This window comes from Pongo abelii, chromosome 4, assembly GCF_028885655.2.
Source record: "Pongo abelii isolate AG06213 chromosome 4, NHGRI_mPonAbe1-v2.0_pri, whole genome shotgun sequence".
Lineage (NCBI taxonomy): Eukaryota > Metazoa > Chordata > Mammalia > Primates > Hominidae > Pongo > Pongo abelii.
The window spans coordinates 186,335,970-186,354,016 of record NC_071989.2 but is presented as its reverse complement, the minus strand read 5'-3'; the positions used below and the strand labels follow the sequence as shown (position 1 = coordinate 186,354,016).

The 18,047-nt window shown below is 42.5% G+C and overlaps 1 protein-coding gene across 1 annotated transcript in view; it reads left to right on the top strand.

Moving 5' to 3' along the window:
- FAF2 (Fas associated factor family member 2) overlaps positions 1 to 18,047 on the top strand; it is a 63,638-nt gene that overhangs the window by 26,268 nt on the left and 19,323 nt on the right. Inside the window, exons 2-4 of the mRNA XM_002816244.5 lie at positions 6,279 to 6,347; positions 13,470 to 13,604; positions 16,207 to 16,283. Coding sequence (XP_002816290.1) covers positions 6,279 to 6,347; positions 13,470 to 13,604; positions 16,207 to 16,283 — 281 coding nt within the window. The remainder of the gene's footprint in view (positions 1 to 6,278; positions 6,348 to 13,469; positions 13,605 to 16,206; positions 16,284 to 18,047) is intronic.

Below are 18,047 nucleotides of genomic sequence, written 5' to 3'. Positions count from 1 at the left end.
TTTTACTTTTTAAATAAACTTGTCATTAGGAGAGATTTAGATTAACAGGAAATTGTGAAGATAATATAGAAAATTCCTAAAAATCTCATGCTGAATGTTTCTTATTAACACCTTGCATTGTTAGTATGATACACTTGTCACAATTGATGAACCAATATTGATACACTATTATTAACAAAAGTCCATTCTTTATTCTGATTCTCTTAGTTTTTACCTGATACTCTTTTTGTGTTCCAGGATCCCATTTAGGGTACTACATACCATTTAGTAGTCACATCTTAGGTTCCTCTGGGCTCTGACAGTTTCTTGAGCTTTTCTTCTTTTTGGTGACCTGGACAGTTTTCACGAGTACCAGTCAGGTATTTTGTAGAATATTTCTCAATTGACATTTGCCTGATGTTTCTCTCATAATTGGGGCTGGGATTATGGGTTTTTGGCAGGAAGATTACAGAGGTAAAGCGCGATTTTCACTACATCAAATCAAAGGTACTCTCAGTATGCTTTATCACTGTCGATATTTTGGCCTTGATCACCTAGCTGCGGTAGCGTTGGTCAGGTTTCTCCACTGTTAATCCCCCCACCACTGTTTCCGTACTGTACTCTTTGGAAGGAAGTCATCATGCCTAGCCCATCCTGGGAAGGAATGAAAAGTTAGGTTCTGCTTCCTTGAAGGTAAAGGTAAAATATCTACATAAGTTACTTGGAATTCTTCTGCACAGGATATTTTTCTATTCTCCCCAGTTTATTTATTCAGCCATGTATTTATATCATGCGTGTTTATTTTATTGCTGAAATTGTTCGAGCTTTAGTCACTGGGATCTTTTTCAGTTGACTCCTCTTTTTTTTTTTCTTGGTAGAGATGGGATCTTGCTGTGTTGCCCAGGCTGGTATTGAACTCCTGGCCTCAAGCAGTCCTCCCACCTTGGCCTCCCAAAGTATTAGGATTACAGGCATGAACCACCACTCCCAGCCTCCTTTATCCTTTTGACTACAAGATTCTCTAGGCACATCTTATATATTTCCGACCCCAGTCCTAGAATCAGCCACTTCTCCAAGGAGCCTTGATTCTTTTTATTAGAGAATGGTATTAGAAACCAAGATCTAGGCATTAGGTGTGCTTGCTACTGGGATGTTGTTGCTTGTAGGGCCTTTCAGCTGACTGAGCAAGGGATATACATGTATGTATACTAAACTAAGTTTTTCTGTATGCAGTCATCTGTATCTATATTAAGCTAAACATGAGTTGATATTTCCAATTCTATCCATTGCCACTCTATCCATTCTAGCCTTCTTCCTTTGGTTATCTGTCACCTCCCACTTCTACAGTGAGAAAACTGGCTTTCATCATTCACCATCTTTTGACTTAATTGTTCAAATCTGGGATACATATGCAGATATAGTGACTTCAGAATTAATATGTACTCGCATGGAGAAAAACCTTATCAAGTAGAGGACGGTGCTTATGTGTAGTTCCTGTTGCCTTAGTCTTACAGACTTCATTTCCAAAGTTTCTTAGCACCCTCCATCCCCCTTTGGTGAGGTTGCTTCACATATTTTCTAGACAATTAGATTCTTTTGTCAAAGTCTGTGTTCCATCTGGAGATCCTCTGATCTCTTAAATGATTTTTTAAATTTACATACGTTAAGGTTCACTCTGCTGTAAAGTTCTGTGGGTTTTTATCTGTCTCACAGTTTTTGCATATGTTGGCCTTCTGCCTGGAATACTCTTCCCAGATATTTCCCCATGACTGGCCCCTTATCTTTCATTCAGATCTCTGCTCAAATATTATCTCCTTGAGGAGGCTTTCCTTGAGCACCCAATCTAAAGGAATCTTCTAGAACAAAATGAAAATTTTGTTAGTGTATTTTCTTCAGTGTGTGTGGTTTGTTTTGACCAGTCTCCATTTACTAGGATGAAAATTTAAAGAGGGCAGGGACTGTATCTGTATCCTGGATATATAGTGAATGTATGTTGATATATGAATGACTAATCCTGTCCCAGGTGTGTCCAGCATCGCTTATTTCTAGGGGATCGTTTTAGTACTGATCAGTAGTGATTGAAAGCAGGCTTGTTCAGTTGGGTTTCTAGCTCACTCTGCTTCACTACTTAAAAAGTGTTTTGGTTACAAATTAGGTTAAGTGTTTCAGTGTATTAAAGATGGCAGTCACTCTGTTTTCTCCTGCAATGTTTATAGCCATTTATTTAAGGTTATTATTATTATTATTGAGATGAGGTCTCTCTGTCACCCAAGTTGGAGTGCAGTGGTGCAGTTTACTGCAGTCTTGACCTCCTCAGGCTCAGGTGATCCTGAATAGATGATCCTTCTTGAGTAGCTGGGACTACAGGCGCACCACCACACCCGGATAATTTTTTTGTTTTTTTATAGAGATGGAGTTTCTCTATATTGGCCAGGCTGGTCTTAACTTCTGGGCTGAAGTGATCCACCCACCTTGACTTCCCACAGTGCTAGGATTGCAGGTGTGAGCCACTGTGCCCAGCCTAAAAGTTATTTTAGTGAGGGATTTATAATCTCTGTTCCTACTTAGAATTACATATCAATACCGGCCGGGCTCGGTGGCTCACGCCTGTAATCCCAACACTTTGGGAGGCCGAGGCGGGTGGATCACCTGAGGTGAGGAGTTCGAGACCAGCCTGGCCAACATGGTGAAACCCCGTCTCTACTAAAAACACAAAAACTAGCCAGGCGTGGTGGTAGCCACCTGTAATCCCAGCTACTTGGGGAGCCGAGGCAGGAGAATCACTTGAACCCAGGAGGCGCAGGCTGCAGTGAGCTGAGACCGCGCCATTGCACGCCAGCCTGGGGGACAAGAGCAAGACTTCGTCTAAAAAAAAAAAATTATTATCAATACCACGGATTTCCCAGCTCAGCTGTACATTAGAATCAACTGAGGAGTTTTAAGAACCAACACTGCTTCGTGAGCTCTTTCCTGACTTACTGATTTTCAGGAAAATTCTACAAATTTGTAATGTTTTAACAACCAGCTTGGCATCTAGTCAGAACATTTGAAGTTAAAAAACCCCAGTAGCCAGGTATGGTGGCTCACGCGTATAATCCCAACACATTGGGAGGCCAAGGTGGGAAGATCGCTTGAGCCCAGGAGTTCAAGGCCAGCCTGGGCAACATGGTGAAATCCTGTCTCTACCCAAGAAAAATAGAAAAATTAGCCAAGCGTGGTGATGCACACCTGTGGTTCCAGCTGCTGGGAGGCTGAGATGGGAGGATCATTTGAGCCCAGGAGACAGAGGTTGCAAGTGAGCCAAGATCGTTCCACTGCACTCCAGCCTGGACAACAGAGCCAGACAGAACCTGTCTTAAAAAAAAAAAAAAATCCCAAAACAAAATTTAAAAAAAAACAGTGTATTAATGTAAAGTGAGATTTTGTGATAATATCTAGAGAATTTCAGCTTATAGCTACGATGACTGAAGCTTATACAAAAAGGTCCTTTTAACTTGGACTGATTCTTCTACGATTTAAGCCCATAGTGTGTGCCTGGTACTAGTGAATATTACAGTGAATTGTTCCCTGCTGTCAGAGAACTTACATTACACCCTCTGAGAAGGCAATAGAATGAATGTAAATAATCATAAGATAGGAAACAATAGGCACATAAGAGACATAGAAAACAATTTTGGTATTTAGAGGAGGGAGCAGTCATTTGCACACTGGGAAGATGGTAAGATTAGAGTCTAATTCTTTTTTTTTTTTTTTTTTTGAGATGGAGTCTCGCTCTGTCACCTAGGTGGAAGGTATTGGCATGATCTCGGCTCACCACAACCTCTGCCTCCTGGGTTCAAGCGATTCCCCCACCACAGCCTCCCGAGAGTATCTGAGACTACAGGCACGCAGCACCACCATGCTGAACTAATTTTTTTTTTTTTTTTGAGTTGGGAGTCTTGCTCTATCGCCCAGGCTGGAGTGCAGTGGCGCCATCTCGGCTCACTGCAAGCTCCACCTCCCTTGTTCACGCCATTCTCCTGCCTCAGCCTCCTGAGTAGCTGGGACTACAGGCGCCCGCCACCATGCCTGGCTAATTTTTTGTATTTTTAGTGAGACGGGGTTTCACCGTGTTAGCCAGGATGGTCTCGATCTCTTGACTTCGTGATCTGCCCACCTCGGCCTCCCAAAGTGCTGAGATTACAGGCATGAACCACCGCGCCCGGCCTTTTTTTTTTTTTTTTTTTTTGTTAAGTTGAGGTGGGGTTTCACCGTGTTAGCCAGGATGGTCTTGATCTCCTGACCTCGTGATCCGCCTGCCTCGGCCTCCCAAAGTGCTGAGATTACAGGTGTAAGCCACCGCGCCCGGCCTTTTTTTTTTTTTTTTTTTTTTTTTTTTAAGTAGAGATGGGGTTTTAACCATGTTGGCCAGGCTAGTCTCGAACTCCTGACCTCAAGTGATCCGCCCACCTCAGCCTCCCAAAGTGCTGGGATTACAGGCGTGAGCCACCATGCCTGGCCTAGAGTCCAATTCTTAAAGAGAATCCACAGCGAAAAGGAGGAACCCTGGACATCCCAGTCCTTTAGTGGGTTGTAATATAGGACACTGAAAGTAAAGGGGGTCCTATTAGAAGCCAGAAGGGAATAGGCAAATGAGAAGAGTCCTGTAATGGTCAGGACCTAAAATCCAGACTCAGAACTGTCAAAGCCAGTGGTTCTTAAAGGAACTTTTCTATTTCAGCATTTTAAACATTAACATTTTTTATTGCAAGTTTTTGTACTACATGTATAATTATAAAAAATGAAAGCTTGTATACCTAAAAATCCAAATTTCGGTTTTTGAATTTTGTTTCATTTTTTTAAGCTCTAGAAAAGAAATACATTCCACATTAAACCGTTCACATTGCACATAAAGGAAACTAAATTCAGAGTTAAAATGTGCCTGTCCATGGCCATAGGGTGCAGAGTTAGGCAAGAACTTCGGTTTTCAGACTCATCAGTCCATACTACTACATTCTTGTCAGGTTGAGATCAATCTCTTTTCTCTGAAGCTTACTGGTTGTTTAGAGGAGTTTCTTGAGGATAGAGACTATATCTTAGTCATTTTCTGTCCCTCCAACATAGTAAGTGCTGTACAGAATAGGCATGTAGCACACATTTGTCAAATGAAAGGATGGATGGATAGATGGATGGTTTTGGCTTTTATGTTAGACTTTGAAGGAATGCTAGAGTTTAGCTTTGTGGAAATTCTGGGCATGAGATGTATACATGAACTGTTAGATTTGCTGCATATTGGACATCTGAAGGGAAATAGTGAGAAAATACTGTAACTGCAGGGGCTCACGCCCATAATCCCAGCACTTTGGGAGGCCAAGGCAAGAGGATTGCTTGAGCCCAGGAGTTGGAGACTAGCCTGGGGAATATAGAGAGACCCCGTCTTTACAAAAAACATCCAAAATTTAGCTGGGTGTGGTGGTGCACACCTGCAGTGCCAGCTACTCAGGAGGCTGAGGTGGGAGGATCGCTTCAGCCTGGGAAGTTGAGACTGCAGTGAGCAGTCATTGCGCTATTGCACTCCAAACTGGGTGACAGAGCAAGACCCTGTCTCGAAAAAAGAGTGGCGGGGGGTAGGGGGGTCGGTATGTTAGGTTTTACACAGTTCATATTATAAACTAGGTTAATACCAGTATATAAAATGAAATAAGTTAATGAAAGGCATGACGTTTTGCAGGAAAGGTGCATTATATCATTATGTAGAGGTTGAGTATTCCTTATCCAAAATGCTTGGAACCACAAGTGTTTCAGATTTGGATTGTTTTGAGAATTTGGAATATTTACATTATACTGAATGAGCATCTCAAATCTGAAATGTCCCACTATGCATTTCCTTTGAGACATGTCAGCACTCAAAATGTTTCAAAAAATGTTGGAGCATTTTAGGTTTCAGATTTGGGATGCTCAACCTGTACTGTCAACAGAATAGCTGTTTAGCATTAAATAATATTTTGCTTAGCCCACAGGTTGAAAAATCTTTAATTTTTTAAACTTGAATTTAAGAGGAGAATATTGATCTTAGTCAGTACTCCTCTTAATTGAAAGCCTTGAAGTTTTAAAAGGAATTACCATTTTTTTAGTTCTTCACGCATCTAGAACAGTTAGCTGACTGTATAAATTCTGAATCAGTGAAGTTTTACTATACTTTAACATCCACTTTTAACATTTTTTACTGTATTTTCCTAGCAGTATTTGGTGTAAAACTACTCACATGTATACTGTTGGTTTTTCTCTAAGTAACTTTTTGTTTTCATCCTTCTTTTCAGGATCTCACTGGCATCGAATCTATGGATCAGTGTCGCCATACCTTGGAACAGCATAACTGGAACATAGAGGTATAATAGGATGTGTTCTGAGCTTATTTCTTTTTCTCTGGTCTGATTAAGAATCAAAACCATATGTTTTTCCATAGCAGGAATCTTTTCAGTAGATTTTTTTTTAGAATTATAACTCTAAAAATAAAAGTGCAGGAAGGTAAAGAATGTGAGAAAGTTTATAAAATCATAGAAAAATTTGTGACTAAATCCCTCAATATAGTGCCCCACCCCCTACTGTTTGTTAGTATCTTGTTGGGAAAACAATTGGTTTTTGTATATTTAGTTTTTAACCAGATGTCTTGATGTGAACCTTCTTCTTACATATTTTATAGTTTATTCTTTGGGGTTGTCTAGGTAGTCATGTTCTCTGCAACTCTTCTCCTTGACCATTGAATTAGCAAGAACCTTAAAACACTGTCAGTTGATAATGGTAATAGCATTTTGTCCTCACTATAATGCCTCTGATTTTTTTTTTTTTTTTTTTTGAGACAGAGTCTCACTCTGTCTCCCAGGCTAGAGTGCAGTGGCATGCTCTCAGCTCACTGCAACCTCTGCCTCCCAAGTTCAAGCAATTCTCCTACCTCAGCCCCCTGAGTAGCTGGGATTACAGGCGCACACCACTGCACCCGGCTAATTTGTATTTCTAGTAGAGACGGGGTTTCACCATGTTGGCTAGGCTGGTCTTGAACTCCTGACGTCAGATGATCCGCCCTGCTCAGCCTTCCAAAGTGCTGGGATTACAGGCGTGAGCCACCGCGCCTGGCCATGCCTCTGATTTTTTATTAGCAAGTGTGATGTTAGTTGTTACTTTGAGATAGATCTCCAAGGATGTAAGCTCCCTAAGAGCAGAGATTTTTTTGTTTTGTTTTAACTGCTGTATTCCCAACATGTAACATGGAAATAAATATCTGTTGGCTTTTCCCTTCCATTCTTAGTATATTAATAGTTTATACTGAGTGGATGTTGAATTTTGTCAAACACCCTTTTGATCCCAAATTACCATTTTAATTATTATATGCTATTTAAAAAGGGTGCTGGATTCCTAAAAATGTGTTCCTTTTTTTTTTCCAGTTTTTTTTTTTTATAAAACGTATTCCTAATATGATTTTGTTATCCAACACATTTTTGAGCAATTAAACTCTAGGCTTTGGCATTATATTAGTGAACAAAAGTAAGTCCTTACTCTTTTTTAATTTTTTTAAGACGGGGTCTTGCTCTGTCACCTGGGCTGGAATGCATTGGCACAAGCATACCTCACTACAGCCTTTGACTTCTGGGCTCAAGCAATTTTCCTGCCCTAGCCTCTCAAATAGCTGGGACTACAAACGTAACACCATGCCCAGCTAATTTTTAATTTTTTGTGGAGACGAGGTCTTGCTGTGTTGCCCAAGCTGGTCTTGAATTCCTGGGCTCAAGCAATCCTCCTGCCTCAGCTTCCCAAAGTACTGGGATAACATGTGTGAGCCACCACATCCAGCCAAGTCGCTACTCTTATGGAACTTAATTCTAGAGAATTTCAGTTTGTAATAAATGATGGGAGGGGAACATCACACACGGGGCCTCTCGGGGGTTGGGGGGCTGGGGGGCTAAGGGAGGGATAGCATTAGGAGAAATACCTAATGTAGATGACGGGTTGATGGGTGCAGCAAACCACCATGGCATGTGTATACCTAAGTAACAAACCTGCATATCCTGTACATGTATCCCAGAACTTAAAGTATAATTTAAATAAATAAATAAATGACAAATGAGATGAGCATAGGAAATGGAACAGAGGATCTGTAGAGTTTTGCGTTTTGTTTTTTTGTCTTTATTTATTTTTATTTTTTTGAGATGGAGTTTTGCTCTTGTTGCCCAGGCTGGAGTGCAGTGGTGTGATCTTGGCTCACTGCAGCCTCCGCCTCCCGGGTTCAAGCAATTCTCCTGCCTCAGTCTCCTGAGTAGCTGGGATTACAGGTGCATGCCACCACCCCCGGCTAATTTTTTGTATTTTTAGTAGAGAGGAGGTTTCACCATATTGGCCAGGCTGGTCTTGATCTCCTGACCTTGTGATCCACCCACCTCGGCCTCCCAAGGTGCTAGGATTACAGGCATGAGCCACCGCACCTGGCCTTGTTTTTTTCTTTCTAAGAGACAGGGTTGGGCCAGGCGCGGTGGCTCATGCCTGTAATCCCAGCATTTTGGGAGGCCGAGGCGGGCAGATCATGAGGTCAGGAGATCGAGATCATCCTGGCTAACACGGTGAAACCCTGTCTCTACTAAAAATACAAAAAATTAGCCAGGTGTGGTGGTGGGTGCCTGTAGTCCCAGCTACTCAGGAGGCTGAGGCAGGAGAATGACGTGAACCTGGGAGGAAGAGCTTGCAGTGAGCCGAGATCGCGCCACTGCACTCCAGCCTGTAGGACAGAGCGAGACTCCATCTCAAAAAAAAAAGAAAAAGAAAGAGAGAGAGAGAGAGACAGGGTCTTACTCTGTCACCCAAGCTGGAGTGCATGTTTGATCATAGCTCACTGCAGTTGAACTCCTGGGCTCAAGCATTTCTCTGACCTCAGGTTCAAGTAGATGGGACTACAGGCCCACGCTACCACACCGGGCCCTAGTGTTCAAGTTCTTGTGTGAATATGTGTTTTCATTTCCCTTGGGTCTATACCTAGGAATGGACTTTGCTGAGTCATATGGTGACACCATGTTTAACCTTTTGAAGAGCTCCCAGACTGTTTTCAAAGTGGTTATACTATTTTAAATTCCCAACAGCATTGTAGGAAGGTCTGAATTTCTCCACACCCTCACCAACACTTGTTAATATTTGTCTTCTAGATCATACTCACCCTAGTGAGTGTGTAGTAGTATCTCTGTGTGGTTTTGATTTGCATTTCCCTAGTGGCTAAAATGATGTTGAATATTTTTTCATATTCTTATTGAACATTTGCATATCTTCTTTGCAAAAATGTCTATTCAAGTCTTTTGCCAGTTTTTAAATTTGGTTATCTTTTTCATGTTGAGCTGTGAAAGTTTTTTTTTTTTTTTTTTTTTTTTGAGATGAAGTTTCACTCTGGCACAGGCTAGAGTGCAGAGGCGTGATCACGGCTCACTGCAACCTCCACCTCCCAGGTTCAAATAATTTTCCTACCTCAGCCTCCTGAGTAGCTGGGACTACAGGTGCCCCATGCCCGGCTAATTTTTGTATTTTTAGTAGAGGCGAAGTTTTTCCATGTTGGCCAGGCTGGTGTTGAACTCCTGGTCTCAAGTGATCCACCCGCCTCGGCCTCCCAAATTCCTGGAATTACAGGCATAAGCCACTGCGTCTGGCCAGTTTAGGTTTTTTTGAGACAGGATTTCTCTCTGTTGTCCAGGCTGGAGTACAGTGGTACTATTATGGCTAACTGCAGCCCTGACCTCCCAGACTCAAGTGATCCTTTCACTTCAGCCTCCTGAGTAGCTAAGACTACAAGCACACACCACCACGTCCAGCTAATATTTTATTTTTTGATTTTTTGTACAGATGGGGTCTCGCTGTATTGACCAGGCTGGTCTTAAACTCCTGGGCTCCAGTGATTCTCCCACCTTGTCTTCCCAAAGTGTTGGGATTACAGACGTGAGCCACCATGCCTGGCGCTTATCTGATATTTAATTTGCAAATGTTTTCTCCCTTTCTGTGAGTTATCTTTTTACTCTCTTGATAGTGGTTTGTGGTTTTTTGTTGTTGTTGTTGTTTTGTATTTTTAGTAGAGATGGGGTTTCACCGTGTTGGCCAGGATGGTCTTGATCTCTTGACCTCGTGATCTGCCCGCCTCGGCCTCCCAAAGTGCTGGGATTACAGGCGTGAGCCACTGTACCTGGCCTGTTTTTTTTTTTTTTTTTTTTTGAGAGAGAGAGTCTTGGTTTGTTGCCCAGGCTGGAGTGCAGTGGCATGATCATAGCTCACTGTAACCTTGAAGTCCTGGGCTCAAGAAGCCTTCCTGCCTCAGCCACCCTGACAGCTGGGACTACAGGTACATGCCATCTTGCCATATTCATGATAGTGTAATTTGATGCAGAAAAGTTTTTTGTTTTGATGAAGTCCAATTTATCTACTTTTTTCTTTTGTCGCGTGTGCTTTTGTTGTCGTATCTAAGATACTTTTGCTTAATCTGATGTTGTGAAGATTTACACCCTTGTTTTAAGAGTTTTATAATTTCAGCTTTTACATTTAGGTTTTTGATGTATTTGATGTATTTGTAGTTAATTTTTACGTATAGTGTGATCTAGGGGTTAATCCACTTTCTTTTGCATGTGGATATCCAGTTATCCCAGCATCATTTGTTGAAAGATTATTCTTTCCTCATTGAATTGTAAAACTAGGGGACTACCTGATATTAGCCAGATTTCAAAGTTTGAAGCCAGTAATTGAGTTTAGAGGGCACACTGCCCTCCTAAAGACCACCTTCACTTCTGAAACCACCTGCAGTTTCAGAGTGTCGCAAAACCATCTTCAGATTTGCTAATTCACTAGAACTCACTGAAAGTTGTTACAGTCATGATTATAGTTTATTATAGGGAACATATAGATTAAAAGCAGCTAAAGGAAGAGACAAATAGGGCAGAGTTGGCCGGGCGCGGTGGCTCACACCTGTAATCCCAGCCCTTTCGGAGGCCAAGGTGGGTGGATCACGAGATCGGGAATTTAAGACCATCCTGGCCAACATGGTGAAACCCCATCTCTACTAAAAATACAAAAATTAGCTGTGTGTGGCGGTGCGTGCCTGTAATCCCAGTTACTCGGAGGATTAGGTGGGAGAATTGCTTGAACCTGGGAGGCAGAAGTTGCAGTGAGCTGAGATTGCACCACTGCACTCCAGCCTGGTGACAGAGCTAGACTCCGTCTCAAAAAAAAAAAAAAGAAAAAGGGGGCAAAATCTAAAAGGATTTTGGACATGAAGCTTGCATACTGCGCTCCTGCAGAGTCGGGACACATTACCTTCTTGGCATAGATGTCTGACAATATGCATGAAGTATAGTAGCCCCCTCCACCCACAGTTTCACATTCTGTGGTTTCAGTTATTCGTAGGCAACTGTGGTTTGAAAATATTAAGTGGAAGATTCCAGAAATAAACAATTCATAAGTTTTAAAATGCATGTTGTTCCGAGAAACATGATGAAATCTCACTCTGTCCCATTCTACCTTACCCGGAACGTGAATTATCCATTTGTCCAGCATCTCCACGCTGTATACAAGACCCACCTGTTAGTCAGTTAGTAGCCGTTTTCAGATCAACTGTTGTGCCATTACAGTACTTTTGTTCAGGTCCCCCTATTTTACTTAATATTGGCCCCAAAGCACAAGAGTAGTGATGCTGGCAATTCAGCTAATGCCAGAGAGAAGCCAGGAAATGTGTCCTTTAAGTGAAAAGGCGAAAGTTCCTGGCCAGGCGCGGTGGCTCACGCCTGTAATCCCAGCACTTTGGGAGGCCGAGGCGCGTAGATCATGAGGTGAGGATTTCAAGACCAGCCTGGCCAAGATGGTGAAACCCCGTCTCTACTAAAAATACAAAATTAGCCGGCCGTGGTGGCGCATGCCTGTAATCCCAGCTACTCGGGAGGCTGAGGCAGGAGAATCACTTGAACCCAGGAGGTGGAGGTTGTGGTGAGCTGAGATCGTGCCACTGCACTCCAGCCTGGGCAACAGAGTGAGAGTCCATCTCAAGAAAAAAAAAAGGGTTAAAGTTCCTGACTTAATAAGGAAATAAAAAAATTATATGCTGAGGTTGCTAAGATCTAGCTTGTGTTTGTGAAATTGTGAAGAAAGAAAAAGAAATTCATACTAGTTTTGTTGTCACACTTATGCAAAAATTGCAGCCACAGTGCATGATAAGTGCATAGTTAAGATGGAAAAGGCATTTTTTGAGTGGAAGACATGAAGAGAAATAGCTTCCAATGACAGCATTCAAGTTCATTACTATACGTGGTTTCAGGAATCTACTGGAGGTCTTGGAACATATCCCTGTGGATAAGAAGGGACTACTGTATTGCCAACCAGGGAAGCTTCAGTGCTTCCAGAGTATTTATTAGGGCATCATTACATAGGCACGATTGATTTGCTTGGCTGCCCACATGGTTGAACTCAATCTTTAAGTCAACTGATACCAAGTTGTCCAAAGTTCCCCACCCTAAACCACATGGTTGGTCTTTCTGGCATGGCCGGCTTTCACCCTAAGACTACTGGGTGTTGCAGCTGTAACCTAAAATCTAGTAACAAAGACATGCTTATCAGGTCTGACATAGATTACCTCCCAAAAGGGAAAGGCCAGACATCTCTTTGGGTAAGGTCAACTTTTTTTTACTACATTGAGACAAATATCTATTTCAAGGACAGAGTTAAGGAGGGAATGAATTTTTTAAACTGAATATCAGTAGTCTGGCAGGAGTTGTGTTAGGATCTTTATGTATGGCCAACTCATTAAATTTTCAGATTAACTCAGAAATATTGTTCCTTTATTTTGCACATGAGGAAACTGAGGCTCATATGTTTTTTTCTTCTTTATTTTTTATTTTTAGAGACAGGGTCTCGTTTCATTACCCTGGCTGGTCTCGAATTTCTGGTCTCTGGGCTCAAGCAATCCTCTCACCTCAGCCTCCCAAAGTGTTAGGATTACAGGTTTGAGCCACCGTGCCTGACCTGAGGCTCATACATTGAGCAACTTTTCTGAGAGATGGAGCTAGGATCAGACCGAAGTTTCTCTGCTGCAAACCCCTTCATCAGATGCCACTCATCAGGACTGCTTCACTGCATAACTCCAGGGGTACTGCCCACATTGTATTCTCTGAGGATAGCTTTTCTTGGGATTGTACAGTGAAGCACTTTATATCCCAGCCACCCTGAATAATACCTACCATCTGAATACAGGCAGTATGCTTGCTGCATAAATGTAGCTTCCAGACAAGTTTCCTCGTCTCCTCTACTGTGGATGCATTCTGGAGCCGTCACTCCAGTTGCCTCCAAGTACAGCTGGTTAACAGGCCCGTGAAGGCGCACTCCTCAGTGACCTTTTGGTGTATTCATGACCATCCTGTTTTGGAATACCACGCAATAGTTGCCTCACCTCTTGTTCTTGGTTGATTTGAGCATCGCTGAAACTCTTGCCACTCTGTTTTCCTTCTCAGGCTGCTGTACAGGACAGATTGAATGAGCAAGAGGGTGTACCTAGTGTTTTCAACCCACCTCCATCACGACCCCTGCAGGTTAATACAGCTGACCACAGGATCTACAGCTATGTTGTCTCAAGACCTCAACCAAGGGCAAGTTATTTCATAGCTGGAATTTCCCCCTTTTTTATTTATAAGTATATTCACTTGGTTATATTGATCTCCCTGTGACAGGAGCAAAATAAATATTTAGAATGTAAACCTGGTAGTTAGACTTGGCCCCTTGGGTATATTATTTTGCCCTGATTCCTCAAGGAATTGTTACAGAAACTACTCATTTTTTTTTTTTCTTTTCTTTGTCAGTTATTTGGAGAGTGTTTTCTACCTCTTAAGTTACAATTTGTTTACTCAAGTTCTTTGTTGCTTCAGTTTACTTAATCTTAAACCAGTTTTGAGGAAGTACATGGAATCTTTGTAGGAGCTTTGGCCACGTCTTTGAAATTAGCCTTGAAGGGCTAGTAGCAAGGAGGAGGTTCACTTAAATTTAACAGACATTTAAGAGTACTCCAATAACCTGGTATCTTGCTACTGGGGATCCAGACATGAATAAAGAGCCAGTCTTCCCATTTCAAATTCAATTTCTCACAGTCTGTTGAAGGAAGTCAAATGTGTACACTGATAATGAATTCTAAAGAACTTCTTGGACTTTCTTTTTCTTACCCTTGGGGTTATACTCACCTCTTATACTTTTATACTTGCATTTAGAATCCTAAGAAAACACTCCCTTTAATATTGCAGCAGTTAGAATTTACTCCATCATCAAGCCTTTTTGTGGAGTACTTGATTTTTGTTTTGTTTTGTTCTGTTTGAGACAGGGTCTCACTCTGTTGCCCAGCCTGGAGTGCAGTGGCATGATCTTGGCTCGCTGCAGCCTAGTCCTACCTCCTGGGCTCAAGCAGTCCTCCACCTCAGCCTCCTAAGTAGCTGGGACTACAGGTGTGCGCTACCATCCTGGTTAATTTTTGTATTTTTTGTAGAGATGGGGTCTTGCTATGTTGCCCAGGCTGGTCTTGAACTCCTGAGCTCAAGTTATCTGCCCACCTCAGCCTCCCAAAGTGCTGGAATTACAGGCTTGAGGCACTGTGCCTGGCCTACTTGATGTTTTAAAACATGTTTCTAAGTAGTGCTCTGTGGTTTTCTGAAGTACAGTAGCAGATTCCCATGTCAGCCATGGGGCTCCAGAGCTTCCTGGCCACAGACCCAGAAAGTGTCTCAGGTTAACACAATGTGACATCTATGAAATGCTTTATAAACTATAGAGCCCTGGATGTATGCTAGTTTTAATAATTAATAACAGCAATAATAATTAGCATTATTACTAAGATAAGCAGCTATATGGGGATTTGTCATTGTGGTTAATATAATTACTTAACGTTTGTATACCAATGTCCAAGGTTAGTAATAGTGATTATCTTTCTTGCTATTTCTATATACATTATTTTAGGTTTTTATGTTTGTTTGTTTTGTTTTGGGACAGAATCTCCCTCTGTTGCCCAGGCTGGAGTGCAGTGGTGTGATCTCAGCTCACTGGAACCTCAGCTTCCCAGGTTCAAGTGATTCTCCTGCCTCAGCCTCCCGAGTAGCTGGGATTACAGGCGCCTACCACCGCGTCTGGCTAATTTTTGTATTTTTAGTAGAGACGGGGTTTCACCATGTTGGCCAGGCTGGTCTCAAACTCCTGACCTCAAGTGATCTGCATGCCTTGGCTTCCCAAATTGCTGGGAGTACAGGTGTGAGCCACCACACCCAGCTAATTTTTGTATTTTTAGTAGAGACAGGGTTTTACCATGTTGACCAGGCTGGTCTCGAACTCCTGACCCCAGGTGATCCATCCGCCTCAGCCTCCCAAATTGCTGGGAGTACATGTGTGAGCCACCACACCCAGCTAATTTTTGTATTTTTAGTAGAGACAGGGTTTTACCATGTTGACCAGGCTGGTCTCGAACTCCTGACCCCAGGTGATCCATCCGCCTCAGCCTCCCAAAGTGTTGGGATTACAGGCGTGAGCCACCAAGCCTGGCTTATTTCTGTATACCATATTTTGATGTGTAAATCTAAAAAGGAAAGAATGAGTGTGTATCATTTGGGGGACATTAATTTGCAATTGAATTTGACAGGTCTATAAGTAGCTGCCAAAAATAAGTATTAAAGCAGTTTTGGTTTTTATTTGTTTGTTTGTTTTTTTGAGACAGAGTCTTGCTCTGCCCCCAGGCTGGAGTTCAGTGGTGAGATCTCGGCTCACTGCAACCTCCGCCTCCTGGGTTTAAGCGATTCTCCTGCCTCAGCCTCCCTGAGTAGCTGGGACTACAGGTGCATGCCACCATGCCTGGCTAATTTTTGTATTTTTAGTAGAGATGGGATTTCACCGTGTTGGCCAGGCTGGTCTCAAACTCCTGACCTCAGGTGATCCGCCCCACTCAACCTCCCAAAGTGCTGGGATTACAGGCAGGAGATATAGCTCTGGACCTTAAAGCAGATTTAATACAAAAATTCTGCAAAAAAAAATGATAGTAAGATGAAATAAGACCAAAGATGGTGGCACTTAGAAGGATGAGGTGGCCAGGAAGAAGGAACTGTATTTTAGAGGAACAAATCACATGGAAGGACCAAAAAGAGTGAGAAAATCTGACCTAGCCATTTGATAAAATATTAGGGATTGAGAGAATTGTCTCTAACTTTGTTTTTGGACTTTCAGGGGCTGCTTGGATGGGGTTATTACTTGATAATGCTTCCATTCCGGTTTACCTATTACACGATACTTGATATATTTAGGTATGTACCTTTGGATTTATGTATTAGTAGAATAGTAAGACTTTGGAGCTGAAATTTAGGCCAAAATAAGTTTTATGCTCTATCAATGTTGACTTACCAATTTGTCATGAGATCGAATACTCTTCCCAAACTGTCTTTTAATATAATATACAGGTATTTTAAATTGTTGAAGCATTGGCAGGCATTGTGAAATGGAATTGTTTTTAAATTAGTCTTACCTATTGTTTGCAAAAACCAGTCTGACTATATTTATTTGTCTCCCCCTCCTCCCCCCACCATATTTGTCACCTCTACACTTCCTAGTTGATGTCCACACCCTTTCCTTTCTAACCACTGTCATCTCCTAGCTTCACACTCCTTAGAACTTTTTTCCTAAACTACTTCTCCACCTGACTACTCACAATCCCAACAAATTCTCTTGCTCTGAGGTTACCCAGTTTGCCCTTGATTCCTCCTACAATAGTTGGACCTCCCTAGACACTCCTGTTATACCTTTTCTTTCTTTCTTTTTCTTTCTTTTTTTGAAACAGAGTCTTGCTCTGTCGCTGTCACCCGGGCTAGAGTGCAGTGCCACCATCTCGACTCACTGCAACCTTCACCTCCTGGGTTCAAGCGATTCTCATACCTCAGCCTCCCAAATAGCTGGGATTACAAGCATGCGCCACCACGCCTGGCTAATTTTTGTATTTTTAGTAGAGACAGTAGAGATGGAGTCTCATTTTGTTGGCCAGGCTGATCTTGAGCTCCTGGCCTCAAGTAATCCACCTGTCTTGGCCTCCTGAAGTGCTGGGATTGCTGGCATGAGCCACCATGCCTGGCAGCTTCGGTACCTTTTCACTTTGCCCTGGCAGCCCCTAGGTTGCAAACACTGGAACCCTTTATGTATATACCCACTTGCTTCATACCTTCACCTTTCTTCTAGCTTCCTTCATGTACCATTAAAAGAGCTCATCATTGGAAGCTACAGAGGGTCCAAGGCCAGAAAATGAGTGGGGCACAACTGGCCGGGCTCTGTGGCTCACGCCTGTAATCCCAGCACCTTGGGAGGCCGAGGTGGGCGGATCATAAGGTCAGGAGATCAAGACCATCCTGGCTAATACGGTGAAACCCTGTCTCTACTAAAAATACAAAAAATTAGCCAGGCGCGGTGGCGGGTGCCTGTAGTCCCAGCTACTCAGGAGGCTGAGGCAGGAGAATGGCGTGAACCCGGGAGGCGGAGCTTGCAGTGAGCCTAGATCGCACCACTGCACTCCATCCTGGGCGACAGAGCGGGACTCCATCTCAAAAAAAAGAAGAAGAAAAAGAAAAGAAAATGAGTGGGGCACAACTTCTTAGCACATCAGGCTTGGGTTATCTGGTCCAGAGCCACGTCTAGGCTTTATGGGGAACTAAAATGTTCAAGGGCATCCAGGCCAGCAGATGGAGCTGGGATATGTAGTCTGGGCCTTGTGTATACAGGGAACCTGTACTTCCCTTCAAATATGGGACAGCCTTTACCCTGCTCTAGGGAGCAGAGGCTGAAGATGTGGGTCCAGCAGCTGCATAAGTACAAGGATCAGATAGTACCTTTTATATTGGCCCCTTGGTGTTTTATGAGGCTGTCTGCTTAATGGCTTTCTTGCTTTAGCAACATTCTTCATGGTCACTAATTAATTGCTTAGTACTCTTTCCATCCCCATTTTATTTAAGAATGAAAATGTAAAAATCTTTAAAATCATAATGAAAACTAAGTTGACATCTCTGTTTTTTTCTAAAAAAATAAAA